Source organism: Suncus etruscus, chromosome 15 (genome assembly GCF_024139225.1).
Source record: "Suncus etruscus isolate mSunEtr1 chromosome 15, mSunEtr1.pri.cur, whole genome shotgun sequence".
Taxonomy (NCBI): Eukaryota; Metazoa; Chordata; class Mammalia; order Eulipotyphla; family Soricidae; genus Suncus; species Suncus etruscus.
In genome coordinates this window covers 40,057,722-40,077,847 of record NC_064862.1, presented here as the reverse complement: position 1 = coordinate 40,077,847, position 20,126 = coordinate 40,057,722, and the positions used below count along the sequence as shown (strand labels likewise).

Genomic DNA, 20,126 nt, shown 5'->3' with positions numbered 1-20,126 from the left:
AAACAACAACAAAAAGATCATTGGTCTCATGATAAATAAATCTTTGACTTACCATACCTTTCCCTGGCACTATAGTTGATATCTGCATTTTTAAAAGTTTTTAATATTTTTTGCTTTTGGGCCACACGTGACAGTGCTCAAAGGCTTCTCCCCAGTGTGGTTGTCAGTTGCTCCTGGTAATGTTTGGGGAACCAGATGGTGCTGGAGATTGAACCCAAGCCTTCTGTATGCAGAGCATGTGCTCAACCCAGTTGATAGCTGAAAAATTACTTTTGAAAACCAAGATTAATTTTCTATATGTTATATTATGAGATTCCCATTACCTGAGCACTGGTACAGCAGTAAATAAAGCACTTGCCTTGTTCATAGATATTCTGGATTTGATCCTTTGCATCCCATATCCCTGAACACAGATCTTAGTCGCAGTAATAGAAAGACTTCTTGTCACAATGCTACTAAGAAGAAAATGTCTCAACTTTCTGATGATCACAGATGAGAACTATATGTATCTTTTCCACATGCCCTCTTATTGTCAGGATAGGCACTAGATATTGTAATCAGAGTTCTAGACATGATTTGTGGCTAAAAACTAGTTATTAAAAAAAACAGGGCCTTCAAAGATAACACTGTCATCTTAAGCCTTATGTAATGTAATTTGCTTACATTTCTCCTTGGATTTAGGTAAAAATAATTAGTGATCTTCCCATTGACATTCATTGGTAGTGATGAATAGTTGTAGATGTAAGGTATCAAGTGAACCTTACTATCTTTTTGTTTTGTTTTGGTTTTGGGTCACATCCGGCAGTTCTCAGGGGTTACTCCTAGCTCCATGCTCAGAAATTGCTCCTGGCAGGCACGGGAACCATATGGGATGCCAGAATTTGAACCGATGACCTTCTGCATAAAAGGCAAACGCCTTACCTCCATGCTATCTCTCCAGCCCCGAACCTTACTAATTTTGCAGTATGCTGGTGCTTAGGGTTACTCTATGCTCTGTGCTTAGGGATCAGTCCTGGAAGACTCAGGGACTATATGGCATACCGGAGATTAAATTTGGGGCAGCTGCATGTAAGGCAAGTACCTTCCCCACTGTAATATGGCTCTGACCCCTGGTGGTGCTATTTTGATACAGTAAAGCAACATCCTGGCTGTACAGTGATGATTCTTTAATTATAAAACACTCAATGTAAAAAAAAAAAAAAACAACTAAAGAAAATGGACTTGGAAGGATATAAAAGGCTTACCTAAAAATCACTTAATCTTGGATTGGTTTTTAAGAAAAAAACATGCATGTGGCCAGCCACATTTTTTATTTAGCTTTGATTAGATTTGATTTCTCACATTTAGATTTGGTTCTTGACATTCCAAGTGGTCTCTGAACACTGCCAGGACTATTTTCTGAGTAGAAAGCCTGAAGTAACCCCTGAGCATCACTGAGTATGGTCCCTCCAAAAATTTCCTGATGATGACTTTATACCTCTATGACTCTCAACAAAAAAGGATGATCATATTTTATATAGTATTCACTTTTTTTCTACCTGGAGTAACTATGTTACCCTAAATGAGAATTTTCTCTCATGGGAAATGGAAAATATTTTTCCCAGCATACATATAGTTTACATAGCCAAAGTTGATGAGGACAAGTGATTTCATATGTTTTTGTTTGTCACATCAGTATCATACAACTATGCAACCCACCAGAAAGTTGAATCTATACTGAAGAGAGAGGACAGAGGGTAGGGTGTCTGCCTTGCATGCAGCACACCTAGGTTTGACCCTCAGCATCCAATACGACACCCTTAGCATCACGAGGAGTAATTCCTGGGCACAGAGTCAGGAGTAACCCTGAGCATTACTAGATGTGGCCCCAAAACAAAAGCAAAACAAAACAGTAGAATCTTTCTGTGCTCAACTTAAAGACTGGCTTTAGAAATTTCAGGACTGCAGTCACAGCTTGCCTTGAGGCCATGTCCTTCCAAAGCAGCCAAGGTCACAATGGGATGCAAGCTGATACTCTCTCTCCCCCTTATTTCCTGACTCCCTTGAATGGTCTAGTCACTGTGGTTGCAGCAGGGCCCTGGGGACTGTCCTCTAAGACAGTTAGTTGGTTTTACTTACAGGTACATCACCTCTTAAAAATAATTCCTCTCTGGGCCTGGCCAAGACATGAAGGGAGAAAAAATTTCGTTAAAGGCATGGAGAAGACAGGGGTTTTCTTTCATTAAAAGGCTGTGTGCCAGCAAGCATTTCATGTATTCTTGAGTTAGTAAAACTAGGTCAAAGAATTGTGACTATTTGCAAGGATGACGATGACAAACAAAGCCCTGAATTACCCTACACTTTTGCCATCAGCTTCAATACTATTTTTTGTTTGTTTTCAGCCCAGACTTAATTTTCCTCCTCTTGTCTGGGAAACTTGACCTTTATTTTGTACTTCTTATAGTGAACTGGACTATCACGATGCTGTGAATGTCAATGACCGGTGCCAGAAAATTTGTGACCAGTGGGACAGACTGGGAACACTTACTCAGAAGAGGAGAGAGGCCCTCGAAGTGAGTGAACTCTTCCAACCACCTGTTGACATGAAATATTTTCAGAGAGGCTCATTAATTAAGTTACTAGTATTAGTTTCCTATTTTCCCATGACGTGGTTTATGAAGCAAGAAAGGACACTTTAAGGAGAACATACCAAGGAAGAGAAAGAGGAAAATGAAACATACAGAGGAGGAGAAAGAAGAAAATGGAAAGTTGGGAGTTTTGCATTTTCATTTATTCATACAGAGGTGAAGCATATGTTTGCCTTCAAGGGAAAAAAAGAAAACAAAACAGGATCCTGAGATTTTCGGTTTCAATTCATTTTCTCTCAGTTGTAATTTCAGTGAATTTCCAAAAACTCTTCCATAAAGGTCAGTTGAGCTGTAGCTGAGTTAGGAAATTGGGAAGAACCAAATCTGAGATGAGTGAAGGAAACTATACCTCCCCAGGCCCCAGCATCTTTAGAAAAGAACCAGGCTGAATTTGACCTGATCAAGGTCAAATTTGTTTTTCCCTCAGCAACAAGACATGGCTCATGGCTAATTATTGTTCACCATACAATAAGAAGGAAAGAAATTACTACCAGTTTTCTTAGTAATTTATCCCCCTGATCCTGATGGCAATTTTTAAAAACATGATATCCAGTTTCCTGCTGCTAAATGGCTTTTACACATGATTTTACATGCCAAAGAAATGTTACAAAATGCCACATAACTCAGCAATAGGATGGTAGAACTTATTCTTCAGTGTAGGAGAACCTGGGTTCCATCTCTTCCATTCCAAAACCAGTCAAGAGAGAGAATGGATCAGATATGTAATAGAAACAGCTTAAATATTTTAGAACAGGAGAAAAAAAATAAATACAAGTATGGAAAATTTACAAACACAGAATGCCTTAAGAAACAAGTAGAGTACCATTGTCTGTTGCTTGAAGCCTTGTGCCTGCATATGCCCAAAGTCAAAGAGGAGCTCCTTATTAAATACTGAGTGAAAAAGTAAAGTGCAGCCATGTGACCTTGGGGAAGGTTGCATTATTTATGCACAATGTTTACATATAAAAATGAAAGAGAAGATGTTCTGACTCTTCTGTTATCAACCAGAATTAGGCACTCAGATCAGTACAGCACTGTCAGCTATGGAATCTCAATTTTCAAAAAAGAGGCATGTACTAGTTGTACTGAATGTTATTAAGTCTTACTTGGTTCAGAAAATAGTTCAGCATGAATCACTTTGTTTTACCTCATATTTCTATGTCTTTCTACAAACTGAGAAAAAAAAGTGGACAGGGCCCAGGGGCTAAGTGGTCTCAGGTGCATTGGGTGGGAAAAATAAAAGGTCCCAACTAAATAACCAATCCAAAGTCAATGAAAATAGAATCAAGAGACCCAAACTATAACAAGCTAAACACAAAATGGACCTGTTATACTTGTTAACCCAGGACTAAGAGTGGAGGTACAGATGCATGCTGGGAATTCTGGTGGACGGACGTCAACACTAGTGTGGGAATGGCCTTAACTGACTGTCACTATGTTCCTGAAATTCAACTGTAAGGTCTTGTAATTCACAGTGGTCCCAATAAAAAATTTTAAAAAAAAGAAAGTAGTTTAGAAACCTACAAGATTTAACTTAATATTTTGTCTGTCTGTTAATACATACAGATTACCGTGATGAAATAATCGCCAGTCCATAGTTTATTTCTCTGGACTATGAATCCTGACATTTTGGAAGAAATTTTATGTAACTTAAGATAATAATACTTGCTTTTATTTAACTAATTTCCAGAGAACTGAGAAGCTACTAGAAACCATTGATCAGCTTCATCTGGAATTTGCCAAGAGAGCCGCTCCCTTCAACAACTGGATGGAGGGTGCCATGGAGGACCTGCAGGACATGTTTATTGTCCATAGTATTGAAGAAATCCAGGTAGCAAGACCCCAGATCAGTGTTCTTGTCTCACTGGAAATGAATTTTGTTATATTTTATTTAGAGGTTACATTTTTGGGATTTTATTAACTTATTTATTTATTTATTTATTCATTTATTTATTTTGCTTTTACTATAAGATAAATGTAGAATGGGGGCTAGAGTGATATTACAGCAGGTGGGGCATTTGCTTTATAAAGGACCAACCTGATTCAATCCTTGTCGTCTCATTTGGTTCCCTGAGCCTGCTAGGACTAATTTTCAAGTGCAGATCCAGGAGTATCCCTGAGCACTGCTAGATATGGCCAAACAAACAAACAAACAAACAACAAATAGACTATTAGCTCTAAATTGGTACTTAAAATAATAAAAACAAACTATTAAAATATTTTTTAGAATTTAGACACTATAATTTACATAGTTGTTCACAATGGGTTTTCAGGCATTACAATGTTCTCACCTTTAATCACACTATCCCCCCATCTCTCCACCCCAAGTTCCCTCCCAAGTTTCAACCTGACTCCTTGACACATACCATATTTTCAATTTTATTTCGGGCATCTTTTACAATACTGATAATGGTAAAGTTTCATAATAAACACATTATAGCACCACACACTTCACTAGATTGTCAGCTTCTCTCCAGCACAGTCCTAGTGTTCTCCATCCCCACAAGTTTCATCCAATTCCTTTCATCTCTCTTACAGTAATTTGCTTCCTCCAAAGACCATTTTAAGTTCATTTGCCATAGTTTGCATTCCATGTTTGCAGTGGTTAGTTTAGGTACATGCAGATACTTTGCCTCTCCACCACAGAAGGGCCCAAGGTCCTTGCCCCTATGTTATTTCCAAACCTCCTTTCTTGCTTGCCCCCTCTATTTCTCTCCTTTCTTGCTTGCCCCCTCTATTTCTCTCCTTTCTAGGCATTTTTATTTCTGTAATCTAGAACCAGTGTTACAACAGAAGAGAAAAGAAAAGAAATAGATTGCAGGAGAGAGACAGACAGACAGAGTAACAGAAACAGAGACAGAGACAGGTGAAAAGTAATGGAGGAGAGGTCAAGAGGATTCAGGCATATTAGTGCTGTTTAGGAAATACTGAGCTGAATATCCAAACCACAGAATCAATCAACAAAAGTGAAACCATGAAACCCAAATTTGAGCAACCAAACTTGAAATGGTGCCTGTCAAGATGAGAGACAAGGAGGGAACTTGGGAACATTGATGAAGGGAAGAAGACACTGATGGTGGGATCAGTGCTAGAATATTGTGCGTCCAAAACTCAACTATGAATAATTATATAAATATCATCTATGGCTAACTTCGTAAATCATAGTGAATTAATAAAAAAAGAACATTCAGAACAATTTTAGGAGATTTTTTTATTAATAGTCATCAGTAATCCTGTCATCCTTTTGCCATAGTTGCTGAACTTAATTTTTAAAGATCAAATTGCTTTTTTGAGACATCAAGCGTGTCTTCCTTGAAAGATATCTGCAGTTGTAAAGGCAGTTTGCTAGACAGTACAGAAGGGACTGTTGAAGTCTGTGAAACAGACACTGAAGTAAACTGGCATTTTCTCTGCTTGTGTCTCTGGTTTAGAGTTTGATCACGGCTCACGAGCAGTTCAAAGCCACTTTGCCAGAGGCGGATGGGGAACGGCAGTCCATCATGGCCATCCAGAATGAGGTGGAGAAGGTTATTCAGAGTTATAGCATCAGAATCAGCTCAAGCAATCCCTACAGTACTGTCACCATGGATGAACTCCGGAACAAGTGGGACAAGGTGAGGTATTGATGGAGTGGGATTCTTGAAGCCAAGATTGATGGAATATGTAAAATGCCTGGGATCTGTTTCCCTTCATTGTTATCTCAGCCCCAGCCCCAACCCCTTCCTGCCTCAATAGGCCTTCTCCTCACCTCACATGTAAACCAGTGATTATGTTGCTTTTGGCATTTTGTTATTCCTTCTGGGCTTTGTAATATCTCATGCAGACAAGAGAAGAGATGATTTTGTATCTGCCCCTCTCCTTCTGGCTGACTTCACACAGCATAATGCTCTCTACAGCAAATTAAATGTTTTTGTCTTTTCTTATAGCCAAGTAATATTCTAGTGTGTATATATATATATACACTGTAATTTCTTTTTCTGGACATCTGTTCTTGGGCACTTAGTTATGTCCATATTTTGCTGCAACAAAAATGTCTTCTCTGAATAGAATTTTGGGCCATTTGGATAGTTGCCTAGAATGGAATTGCTAAGTCATATGGAAGCTCAATTTTTATCTTTTTGAGAGGTATTCATATTGTTTTCCATAAAAACTGAACCAGTTGACATTCCCCACAGCAGAGGATGAGGGTTTTTTTTTTTATCTCATATTCCCAACAACACTGGTTTTTAGTTTTTGAGGTGTGCCAGTTTCACTGATGTGAGGTGATATCTCATTGTTTTGATTAGCATTTCTCTAATGATAGTGATGCAAAGCAATTTTTGTGTACTTGTTGGCCATTTGTATATCTTCTTTGAGAAACTTTCTGTTCATCTCTTATCTCTATTTTTGATGGGATTGGTTGTTACTTTCTTGTTAATTTTTACAAGTGTCTTATACTTATCTCGGATAGTAACCCTTTGTCAGATGAGTGGCAGGAAAATATTCTTTCTCAGTGTATGGGGTGTCTTTTTATTCTGGTCAACATTACTTTTATGGTGCAGAAGTTTCTTAATTTGATGTAGTCCCATTTGTTTATTTTTGCTTCCATTTGCTTGTCCAATGGCTTTGAGTCTTTGAAAATGACTCTTGCTATAGTGTCATAAAGGTGGTACCTATTATTTTCCTTGTCTACTTTATGGATTCAGGTCTAATATTGATGTCTTAATCCATTTAGAGTTGACTTTTGTTTATGGTGTAAGAAAAAGGTATGAATTCTTTTTTTACATAAAACTGAACAATTTTTCTCAACACCATTGATAAATAGACTTTCTTTGTTCCATTTGAAATATGCTTAACTCTTTTTCTGTTGTTATTATTTTTGAGGGGCACATCGGTACTGCTCAGAAATTACTGCTGGCTTTTCACTCAGGAATCACTTTCGATGGTGTTCAGGGGATCATATGAGGTGCTAGGGACTGAACCTGGGTTTATTATGTGGAAGACAAGTGATCTGCCTACTGCTCTGTCTCTCAGGCTCCTGAATATGTTCAACTCTTTATAAAATGCCATTCTGGAGCATCTGTGGTTTGTATGAAAGAATATATATGATTGCTGGGGCTGGAGCAATAGCACAGTGGTAGGGCATTTGCCTTGCACGCAGCCAATCCAGGATGGATGATGGTTTGAATCCCAGTGTCTTATATGGTCCCCCAAGCCAGGAGTGATCTCTGAGTACATAGCCAGAAGTAACACTGAGCATCACCAGGTTTGGCCCAACAACAACAACAACAACAACAACAACCAAAAAACAAAATAAGAATATATATATGACTTGCCTTAAATTTTTTTCAGGGGCCAGAGAGATAGCACAGCAGTAGGGTGTGGCCAACCCCAGTATAGACCTGAGTTCAATTCCCTGAACCTGCCAGGAGCGATTTCTGAGTGCAGAGCCAGGAATAACCCCTGAGTGCCACTGGTTGTGGCTCAAAAAAAATGAAATTATTTTTTCTGAAATAAAATCAAGTTATGACACTAATATCACAATTACACAATCACAATAGACAGGTTTGGTGAAATGAATTCACTATTAGTACTTTTCTTAGAAGTTTTAGAATATGGGGGCCAGCGTGTAGGGTGTTTGCCTTGTATATGAACAACCCCAGTTCTGTCCCAGGCATTCAAAAAAATCCCCAGAGCCTGCCAGGAGTAACCAGAAGTAACTTCTGAATGAAGTACCAGGAGTAAACCCTGAATACTGCCAGGTGTGGCAAAACAAACAAAAACAAACAAACAAAAACAGAAACAAATTTAGAATTTGGGATAGCTTGCCCTACCTGTGAATTTTATGGGGGAGGGGTTGGGCCACATCTGGTGATACTCAGGGATTACTTTTGACTATGCACTCAGAAATCGCTCCTGGCTTGGGGGGTCATATGGGATGCCGGGGATCGAACCCAGGTCCCTCCTGGATCAGCTGTGTGCAAGGCAAATACCCTACCACTGCACTATCGCTCCGGCCCCTTACCTGTGAATTTTTGATGCAAAAAACGTTTCTTAGAAAATTTTGTCTGATGCCTCTTAATTTCTGAGAAACTATCCACAAATGTGACTCACAGCCAAAATGAGTTCATTTGGGCCTTTTTGTCTCATTCTTAAGAAAAAGTTAAGTTCATGGCATACAATATAGCACATTTATTTCAGCATGAGGCGTATGAGCATATTGAGTTGATGCCTTAACTATGTATTACAGTCTAATACATACTATTTAGGACTATGTCCTCTAAGGATATCTGACCTGATTTCTTAAAAGACATATTACACTCATCAGTTAATTACAAATATGCAAAAGAGAAAAGAAAAACAAGTGTAGGAAGAAGAGTGTTTATAGTTAGTGATTTCAGTTGAGCTTTAAGTTTAGCTCGGGTCTTCTGAAAGCCAAGTTGAAAAGGGAAAGAAACATGTGACCTAAGTTCAGGGATCATTCCTGGCAGTGCTTAGGGGACCATATGGGATGCCAAGAATCAAACCCAGGATGGCAGTTGCAAGGCAAGTGCCCTTCCCACTGTGCTATTGTCTGACTTCAGTAGTTTCCTTGTATAGGGAAGATATTTTTCCTTTCACTTTTTAAAAGGAGACAAACCTTTTTTTCCCTGTCATGGAAAATATAAAGCAAACGGGCCACATGAATTTTTCTAAAAATCATTGAAGAATAATGTTTAACAGCAATTTTGCTAGATACACTCACACATACACACACACACACACACACACACACACACACACACACACACACAAAGATTTATGAAGTAGTTTTCTGTTTGATGATTCAAAGAGAACAGAGCTCACCCCTGGAAGAGCAGAGAGTATAGCTAGATAGATGGTATATTTGCCAAGTACAATCCTGTCTTTTTTTTTGGGGGGGGGGGGTTCACACCCGGCAGTGCTCAGGGGTTACTCCTGGCTCTACGCTCAGAAATTGCTCTTGGCAGGCTCAGGGGTCATATGGGCTGCCGGGATTCGAACCACCGACCTTCTGTAAGAAAGGCAAACGCCTTGACTCCATGCTATCTCTCTGGCCCCTCCCCCCTTTTTTTTGCCAAGTACAATCCTTTCCTGTGTTCCAGCATCACAGAGGCACTGAGCTCAGATCCCTAACTTGCTAACTTACTGTGTTTTACATCTCTTTGATAGTCTCGAGAAATCTTTGAAAACTTCCTGTAATACTATTTTGTAAATTCATTAAAAATATTAGTTACAGGGGCTAGGGGCAAAATATTTGCCTTGCAGGTGGCCAACCCAGGTTTGAGCCCTGGCAACCTATATGGTCCCAGAGTCCCACCAGAAATTAGCCCTGAGCACCAATGGGTATGGCCCAAAAACCAAACAAAAACTTGTTACAAAGGAAAAATATTTAAATATAGTTATCAGGGACAAAAGGGATGACTCTGGAGGTTGGAATACATGCTTCTCAAGCAGGAAACCTGAGCATTGCATATTGTGGCCCCTAAATAAAACAAAAAAAACAATAAATAGTTTTTAATAGCTTTTAAAGTTACCATAATTTTTTTGTTTGTTTTTTTGGGCCACACCTGGCGGTGCTCAGGGGTTACTCCTGGCTGTCTGCTCAGAAATAGCTCCTGGCAGGCACGGGGGGACCATATGGGACACCGGAATTCGAACCAAACACCTTTGGTCCTGGATCGGCTGCTTGCAAGGCAAACAACGCCCATGTTACCATAATTTTATTTTTCATAGTTCTTCAGCTATTTCAGTTGAGATATAGCAATTTAGATGTGTGCATCACTATTTACATCTTCAGAAGCAACTTCTAGCCAGGAGCAAAGGCCTGAACACTATTGGGTGTAGCTTTCCAAAACAAAAGCAAAAGCAGCAAAAAAAAAAAGAAAAGGAAGAAAGGAAGGAAGGAAGGAAGGAAGGAAGAAAGGAAGGAAGGAAGGAAGGAAGGAAGGAAGGAAGGAAGGAAGGAAGGAAGGAAGGAAGGAAGGAAGGAAGGAAGGAAGGAAGGAAGGAAGGAAGGAAGGAAGGAAGGAAAGGAGGGAGCGAGGGAGGGAGGGAGCAAGGGAGGGAGGGAGGGAGGGCAACATGTAGCTGCTAACCTAATCACTTTGAATTAGGGATGATTGTTTTGAGTAGAAAGCAAATGCCTGCTTTGTGAAAATGTCTGAGGTTTCTACCATGGTAAAGTTTCAGTACTTCTAAGTACCACCCACATTCATAGTAAAAAGGAAAAGACCACTCATTAGAGATTTTCTTCATCAACTTTGCAAATCTCTGGAGTCTGTAGACTCTTCCAGAAACTGCACACCAGAGTTTCTGACTGTCCCTGAGATAGACTTGCCCACAACTGCAGGCCTCCAGTAATAGGCCAACCTGAAGGGGGCTGTCTTTTGAATTCCTAGAGTAGCTGTGCACTCCTTGTGCCTCTGTTCTTCTTCCTCCTTTTCTCCTGACCTTTTGCCACCTTTTCAACTATTATTTTAGTTTTGGGTTTATCCTGGTTCAAGGCTGCCTCTAACCTTCATTATTTTGGGGCTGACAGGTGAAACAGCTGGTGCCTATCCGAGATCAGTCCCTGCAGGAGGAGCTGGCCCGACAGCACACCAATGAGCGCCTGCGACGTCAGTTTGCTGCACAGGCCAATGCTGTTGGGCCCTGGATTCAGAACAAGATGGAGGTAGGTTAGTAAATGGTTTGCAAGAGATTGGAAGCCTCAAAATTAGTTCCTGAGTTGACTCAACATCTGTACCACTTATTCTGTAGCTTCTTGTCACCCATCAGTAGCTGTGCAAGTACCACTCTAGATCTACTCTTTGCACTTTCTGTGCTTTTGTAGCCTGTGTGCACTTACAAACAACTGTTACTGTGTTTAAATGTGTGTGTGTGTGTGTGTGTGTGTGTGAGAGAGAGAGAGAGAGAGAGAGAGAGAGAGAGAGAGAGAGAGAGAGAGAGAGGGAAGAAGAGAGAGAGAGGGAGGGAGAGAAAAAGAGTGAGAGAGAAAAGCATGTGTCTATGTGATGCAGCAGGGGTCACTGAAAGAAGACAGATCTTAGTTAATGTTTTCTCCCTTTCTCCAGAGCAGAATTTTTCTATAGTTGGTCTACAGCTCCCTTTTCAGAAAATAAAATCACTTAGTGCCTCCCCCCACCAAGTACCCTCACCCAAATCTATCTTTTTTTTTTGAGGGGGGGCACACCCAGCGGTGTGTCTGGCTGTCTGCTCAGAAATAGCTCCTGGCAGGCACAGGGGACCATATGGGACACCGGGATTCGAACCAACCACCTTTGGTCCTGGATCGGCTGCTTGCAAGGCAAACGCCGCTGTGCTATCTCTCCGGGCCCGAAATCTATCTTCTTTAAGCAAACAGAAAGTACCCCGTATGATATCTCTCCATAAACTGTTGTAGCACCCCAAGAAGGTGGTATCTTCCATTTTGAGATCTAAAGCAGAGTAGGAGTGACAGCTCTTTAGTTCCCTTTGGACCACTCCCCTTGTAATCTCCTATTCCTGCCTCCATTAGGAAATTGCAAGGAGCTCCATCCAGATCACTGGAGCCCTGGAAGACCAGATGAATCAGCTGAAGCAGTATGAACACAACATCATTAACTATAAGAACAACATTGACAAGCTGGAAGGCGATCATCAGCTCATCCAGGAGGCTCTGGTCTTTGACAACAAGCACACCAATTACACTATGGAGGTAGGGCTGCCAGGCATGCCTGTGTGACTGTTATTTCTAATTTAAGATCATTTCACCTGCTCAGTGATCATTTTCCCACCCTTAACTCTTATCTGGGAAGTTCTACAAGTATGAAAGGTAGGGATCTCTGAACTATTCTGGTCACTGTGTATGAAAAGGCTTTTGTGAATCATATCAAGCCCTGTTCATTACTATTATCATCACTGTTATCATCATCACATTGAATTCAATGCACTTCACAGGACATACTACAAATTGGGCTGTTACATATCTACCAATTTGGCCCAATTTGATCTCCCTGGGAGCCAGCATATATAATCAAGTATAATCAACTGTAGTTCAGGGCCCCTCGTGCCACTTGGTAAATGGAAAGACACACCTAATAAGAACTAGATCATACATCTACCGAATGAATGTATTTTATCCACCATGTGCCATTTGTCACTATTAAAAATATGCTCTCACTTTTGAATAGCTATTTTAGGCTCTTGCAAAAGGAAAAAAAAATAGAGGGAAAGACTCTAGTAAGCATTATTTATTTTCTCCTTTTGGATCAACTCTCCTGCTTTGAATATATAAAAGCAAAATTGTTGTGCTAGAGAGAAAGAGCTGATTATCTCCTTTTCCTTTTGTTAGCACATTCGTGTTGGATGGGAGTTACTGTTGACAACCATCGCCAGAACCATCAATGAAGTGGAGACCCAGATCCTCACCAGAGATGCGAAGGGCATCACTCAGGAACAGATGAATGAGTTCAGAGCCTCCTTTAACCACTTTGACAGGGTACGTGGCTCTTATTTTAATGTATTGAGGGTCTAGGGAGAGGATACAACATTAAGGGGCATACCATGCATGAGACGACCATGGTTCAATCACTGCATGGTTTCCTGAGTACCAAGTGTGACCCAGCTTCTCCTCCAATATATTTATATATGCATATATATATATACATACATATATATAGGAGGGACATGGAGTTAACTCAGATAACTGGAAGACATATTTTTGCATGCTGGAAACTTGGATTCAATCCCTGGCACCACATATATTGCCAGGAGTGACATCCAAACAGCATGCTAGGAGTAATCCTGAGTACTAACCCAAAGATACCAAGCAAATATGAAATAGAATTTAAAAGTATTGGAAATAACATTCAGACTGTTAGCTGAAGATCTTAGTGCCCTTCAAAAGCAGGGTGATTTAATGTTCAAGGAAGATAGGGTGAAGTGCCAAACTCTGATTTTGCTCATACAAACCTAGTAACAAGTCTAGGTTTGTATACTGGATTTTTCAGATTATTGAACAAATGCCTTTGTAGTTGTTAGCAAAGTTATATTTATCCTAAGTACAAGAATGATAGTTGTCAGGCCAAAGCTATAGTACAGAGGGTAGGGTGCTTGCTTGCATGCGGCCAACCCAAGTTTGATCCTTGGTGTCCCAAACAGTTCCCCAAACCCTCCAGGAGTGATTCCTGAATGTAGATCCAGGAGTAAACTCTGACAACTAACAACTAGGGCCCCAAAACAACACAAAAAATGGTTGTTGGATCTCAGTCATCTTTTGAAGACTGAAATGCTGAACTCTAATGTAGCTTTTCTTAGTGTAATGTTTCTCTTTAGGCAAAGTACCTGGTAAAATTTGACCAAATGCTTTTTTAATTTAATTTTTTACTCAGCAAAACAACTGAGGTATTTTCAGGAAAGTACAACCAAAAAAGAAAGATGATAATTGCCATAGTAAGATATAAAAAGTTTTCTTCCCTGCACCATAATATCACTGAAAGTGACCTTCAAGCAATGCCTAAGGAGTAGTCTCTGAGCTCTATAGGTTAGCCCCAAATGAAAAAAAAAAATAACATTAGCAGAACTAATGTTTTTATGGCCAAGTACACTTAATATATTGAATTATTGGCTGGGCCAATAATAAAAGTGTCTTCCAGATTTTAAATTTATACTGATGTATACTGATGCTTAATCCATAGCTGCTCTTTCAAAACCCTGAGGAAAATCTTCAGCCTTTTACTATCCAGCATAGCTCTGCATTTCATCATATCAGGTTTCCATAGGATTTGGGTGTTTCTCTTCACCAGGCCTTCCCTTAGCTACAGAAGCCCTCATCCAATGGAGTTTTCTTTCACATTGTTCTTAGTAGCCTGAGAATGGTTGTAGGATAATTGCTGGCTATTTGAATACGAGGACTATTGACATCTGGGAGGGGGTTGTGTAACCCCAGGAAAATATCCTCCATTCTCAGAGCACTTCCAGTATGTTCTATCCTCATTGGGTGGTAGTATTTAGATCCTGGATAACTAATTTTTCTTGGTTATTCTCTGCTGCTTTATGAAGTATCCTTTCTTTTCTATAGTTTTTTAATTTAGTTTTTAAGAAATAATTTTGCCGCAGTCCCTGTTTGGTTCCATCTTGCCTATAAAGTAGTGAGTGACCTTCATGTTCCCCTTAGCAAGTCTCCAAGTGTCCTTTCTCTGTTCTTTGTATTTATTTGTATTTGTATTTATTATCAGAGGAAGAATGGACTGATGGATCATGAGGACTTCAGAGCCTGCTTGATTTCCATGGGCTATGATTTGGTAAGAATTGAAATTGAATTGAAATTTTACTAAGATTAGGGGCCGGAGAGATAGTACAGTAGTAGGGCATTTGCCTTTCATGCAGCCAACCTAGAATGGTGGTTTGAATCCTGGCATTCCATATGGTCCCCCGTGCCTGCCAGGGGCAATTTCTGAGCTCAGAGCCAGGAGTAACCCCTGAGGGCTGCCAGGTGTGACCCCTGCCCCCCCCACAAAAAATGAAATTTTATTAAGATTTGCTATTTTGTTGAATTAGGATTGATATGATAGGTAACAAGGAGTTTCAAGTATAGTGGCACATTGGGATTGCTGCTTTCTCACTCTGTAGGATATTATTTTGCAGGTCAACCAGCCATTGTATAAAAGTAATTTTAGAACTAGAGTATATAATTTTATTTATTTAATTGGTTATATTTTATTTCTAGTAAAAACAGAAAACATAAGCTTTTCTTAGAACTTTGTAATAGCTTTATTGATATGTAGCTCAGGTACTATACCATTTGACTGATTTGGGGCACAGAGTCAGAAATAGGCCCTGAGTACTGCTGGGTAGTCCCCAAAACAAACAAAAACATTTTTTATGTAAATCTTGGAGCCAGATAGGTCACTAAGAAGTTCTGACACTTGGGAACCTTTGACAACTTTTAAAAACATTTAAAAACATTTGATGCAGGGAAAGAGGATGTAGTTGCCTAATAAAATACATTTCATATAAAATACATTTAGTCCCCTTAAGTGGAGTCAGTTTCAAAGACTCCAATGAAATGGAGGGGAGATACAAGTTTGCATGGCAGCATGGAAAAGTAAGAAAGTAGCAGTGTTGAGAGTTACCTGATGAAATAAGAATTTTTTTGTAACCTGACCTCAGGGTGAAGCCGAATTTGCCCGCATTATGACCTTGGTGGACCCCAATGGACAGGGCACAGTCACCTTCCAGTCCTTCATTGACTTCATGACTCGAGAGACGGCTGATACTGACACAGCTGAACAGGTCATAGCCTCCTTCCGGATCCTGGCGTCTGATAAGGTCTGTATTGGCAGATTGGTTTCTGTGCTTGCAGTAGTTCCTTCTGTTATTCTAATGAAAAGGAAATGGCGCTATGTAACTCCACCCTGGATTTAGGTGTAGCTACCTGAGACCCACCCATTTCTGGGAGGGGTCTTGGGAACTGAATATTAGGTGTGACCTTACCTGTAAGACCCCGCCCATTCCTGGGAGGGGTCTTGGAATAGGTAGATAAACCCTGAAGCCAGGGGATTAGGGGTCGGCCCTGCTGAGCTCTCTGGCTTCTGGGTCTGTGCCTCTTTTCAGCGCTACAAGTGAAAGTCAGTTAGAGCCTACTGCTTTTTCTATGTCAACATTGATTTAAGTGACCTGGAGTAGGTTGTTTGCCTTGCAAGCAGTCAACCCAGGTACATTATCTGGTACCCTGATTTTACCAGAAGTAATCCCTAAGCACAGAAACAGGAGTAAACCCTGAGCACTGTCAGGTGTGGTCCAAAAAGAATTAAATAAAAAAAAAAATAATTAAAGAGCAGCACATGAGCTGGAGAGATAATAGCAGCAGGCAAGGTTTGTGTCTTATATGCAGCCCACCCAGAATCAGCCCTCAGCATATCAAGCAGCTCCCCAAGCAGTGCCAGAACTGATCACTACTAGGTCTGGTCCCCAAAACAACCAACAAAGCAGCACAGGGCTTTCTGCATTGCCCTTTAATTGTGAGTTGAAATTAGAGGACGCTCTGCACCATCCTGACTTCAATGTAGGATATACAGATTCCAGGATCTTCAATACAGAAACATGATACCAATAACAGAGACTGTGTGAAAATAAAATTGTATTGGCACTACAGACAATGACCTGGATTGGACAAACTAGTTTGCCTGGAGCCTAGAATTGGTCTTATATCAGGAAACTTCAGGGGTAGGGTCTTCTTGTATTTAAGTCAAGGCTTTTCCTTTCCATGTCCCCCATACTTTGGTGGGCCTATGCAAACGATAATTGCCACTCTAACACCATTTTTGCTGTGCTCCTTTGACTCTAAACCTTAAAAAAAAACCCACTTGAACTTTTGAGGTTAACTTGGACTAATATGCATGTGCATGGAAATGTAAAAAACTACTATGTCTTCTAATTTAAGGAGTTAATAAATTTTATGGCTTTAGATTGCTTTGTGTACTGCTAAGAAAATTTATAATGTACTACAATCTGGGGTCTTGAGGGACAAAGTAATTGTACATGGGTTCTGTTTTATCTTTCTTTGATTGCAAGTTTAAAATTAGAAGGAAAAGGGGCCGGAGAGATAGCATGGAGGTAAAGCGTTTGCCTTTCATGCAGAAGGTCATCGGTTCGAATCCCGGCGTCCCATATGGTCCCCCGTGCCTGCCAGGAGCAATTTCTGAGCATGGAGCCAGGAGTAACCCCTGAGCACTGCCGGGTGTGACCCAAAAACCACAAAAAAAAAAAAAAAAATTAGAAGAAAAAAAAAGCAGCACAGAGACAAGAGTCATAGTAGGTTAGTAGTTAGTAGTTAGTAGGTTGCTTCCCCATATGGTCTCCTAGACACTGCTAGGAGTAATCCCTGAACACCATCAGATATTGCCCTAGAAATAAAACAAAAGAAAACAAAAAGCAGCACATATATATAATCATGGTGTCCCCAGAACGAAAGAAATAATCTTTCTATTTCTGCCATTTGTGCTGGAACTTTACAGAGAGTTTTATAGAAGGAATCCAGGGTGCATATTTTGTAGAACTTTGTTTTTTGTTAATTTTTGGTTTGTTAGTTTTATACTAGTTCAGCTACATTTTAAATTCTAGATTGGTAAGCTATGACTCAAAAATAAAGAAACCAGAGAGTAAATCAAAGGGCTGAGTGCAGGCTTTGCATCCAGGAGGCCTAGGTTCCATCTCTGCCATCTCTGGTAACACCCTCAGGAGTGACTCCCTAGCATGGCAAGAGTAGCCCTCTAACTCTGCAAGCCAAAAGATCAAAAGGGGGGGGGCGGGCAGAGCAATAGCACAGTGGTAGGGCATTTGTCTTGCACACGGCTGACTCAGGATGGGCTTGGGTTTGATACCTGGTGTCCCATATGGTCCTCCAAGCCAGGAGCAACTTCTGAGCGCATAGCCAGGAGTAACCCCTGAACATCACTGGGTGTGGCCCCAAAACCAAAACGAACAAACAAATTCTGCAAGCTATGACTTCAAAACAAAAGCAAAGCAAACAAGCAAAAAGAAACTGCAGTTAGATGTTATGGAACTGAAAAACTGTTAAAGATTGGTAACCCAGTCATGGAGAAAAGTTAAATATAGTAAGTAATTCAGTCCTGTGAAAGATATGTAAGCCATTATGATCAAAATAAAAATTTAAAAAAATGCGAAAAAATATTGACAAGTGGGGCTGGAACAATAGTACAGTGGGTCAGGTGTTTGCCTTGCATGTGGCCTACCCAGGTTTAATCTCCTGCATTCCTGAATGATCATTCAGGAGTGATCCGTGAATGCAGAGCCAGGAGTCAGCCCTGAGCACTGCTGGGTGTGACCCCCAAACAAAGAATCGAAAGTAAAATTGGCAAGTGTTTCAATACATGTACCATGGAAATTAGGTAGGAATTTTATTAGCAAGTGTAGAATTATTTAATTATGTTTCCCAAACAATAAAAATAACTATATAAATTCAATTTGAACTATGATTCTTTTAACCTGTGTTATAGGCTGGGAGGAAAGAAATTCAAGATATTAAATCAGTATGCATATATTTATTATCTTAAAATATCAAATAAGAAGACTGGAAAGATTGTATCTGAGTTTTATCCCTGCCATGTCATATGGACCTTTAATCCTCTAGGAGTGATCCCTCATCTCAGAGTCATGAATAAGCCCTAAGAATTATCAGGTGTATTCCCAAGACAAGAACAATATATTAAATAAAATAAACTACCTTGGGGCCAGAGCCATAGCACAGCAGCAGGGAGCTTGCCTTATATGTGGCTGACCCAGAACAGACTTGGTTCGATCCCCAGCATCCCATATGGTCCCCTAAAGTAGGAGCGATTTTTGAGAGTAATAGCACCAGTGGGTAGAGTGTTTTCATGTGACCAACCTAGATTCAATCCCCAGCATCCATATTTCCCTGAGCCTGTCAGGCATAACTCCCGAGAATCAATGAGTATGCCCCCCCAAAAAAATCAACAGCAACAACAAATAGTACATATATGTTTATTTTTGAAAATCACATACATTTACCATTCCCCCAAATTACATAAATTATATCAAGTTAAATATTCTTATGTTCTAATTTGTGTGTGATAGAAATAGATTGTCCCTTTGCTTTTATGTTGTCTATTTAGGCCCTAGTATTTACCATGCGTACTTTGACCTAGTTTGAGAAATATTGATGGTGTTGCTTCCTTTGCCTAATGAAGCTTGTTACATTTCCTGTTGGTCAAAAGATGATCAGCAGGGGGCCGGGAAGGTGGCGCTAGAGGTAAGGTGTCTGCCTTACAAGCGCTAGCGTAGGACAGACCGCGGTTCGATCCCCCGGCGTCCCATATGGTCTCCCCAAGCCAGGGGCGATTTCTGAGCTCATAGCCAGGAGTAACCCCTGAGCATCAAACGGGTGTGGCCCAAAAACCAAAAAAAAAAAAAAAAAAAAAAAAAGATGATCAGCAGACCAGTAGATCTGCTTGGCTTTTTTGGGGTTGCATAGTATAACATCAACCAGAATCTCTTCTTCTACTCCTCCTTAAAAGTTAAACAAATGCATTATGGGAAAGTCGCATTGTTTATATTCCACCTGTTTTCTGTGACCAATTTTGCAAACACTTGCATTTTTTTCCAGCCATACATCCTGGCAGACGAGCTACGTCGAGAGTTGCCACCAGACCAGGCCCAGTACTGCATCAAGAGGATGCCTGCCTACTCAGGCCCAGGCAGCGTGCCTGGTGCTCTAGATTACACCGCCTTCTCCTCTGCACTCTACGGCGAGAGTGATCTGTGATGCCCAAGTTCTGTAATTGTTGATCCCTTAGAACGCAATAAAAGCTGAGGTCACGGTTGATTTCTTGGAAACTTTGACAAGCCTTATTAAGTTAAGAGAGATTTAAAAAAAAAAATTACAGCTGTGTAAATGCTGGCAATGCACCCTGGCTGAAATTCAGTTTCTTCAGTATGTGACGATGTTCTTTGATAGGTTCTGAATTTTTAGCTGAA

At 40.3% G+C, this 20,126-nt stretch overlaps 1 protein-coding gene across 2 annotated transcripts in view; it reads left to right on the top strand.

Annotated features, from left to right (window-relative positions):
- The window catches only part of ACTN2 (actinin alpha 2), an 86,824-nt gene extending 66,698 nt beyond the window's left edge, over positions 1–20,126 (top strand). For both annotated transcript variants that reach the window (XM_049789041.1, XM_049789040.1), the window contains exons 13-21: positions 2,444–2,552; positions 4,318–4,458; positions 6,059–6,241; positions 11,167–11,301; positions 12,145–12,324; positions 12,961–13,107; positions 14,846–14,911; positions 15,780–15,938; positions 19,756–20,126. In XM_049789041.1, the coding sequence (XP_049644998.1) occupies positions 2,444–2,552; positions 4,318–4,458; positions 6,059–6,241; positions 11,167–11,301; positions 12,145–12,324; positions 12,961–13,107; positions 14,846–14,911; positions 15,780–15,938; positions 19,756–19,914 (1,279 nt within the window). In that variant the 3' untranslated portion in view covers positions 19,915–20,126. The remainder of the gene's footprint in view (positions 1–2,443; positions 2,553–4,317; positions 4,459–6,058; positions 6,242–11,166; positions 11,302–12,144; positions 12,325–12,960; positions 13,108–14,845; positions 14,912–15,779; positions 15,939–19,755) is intronic.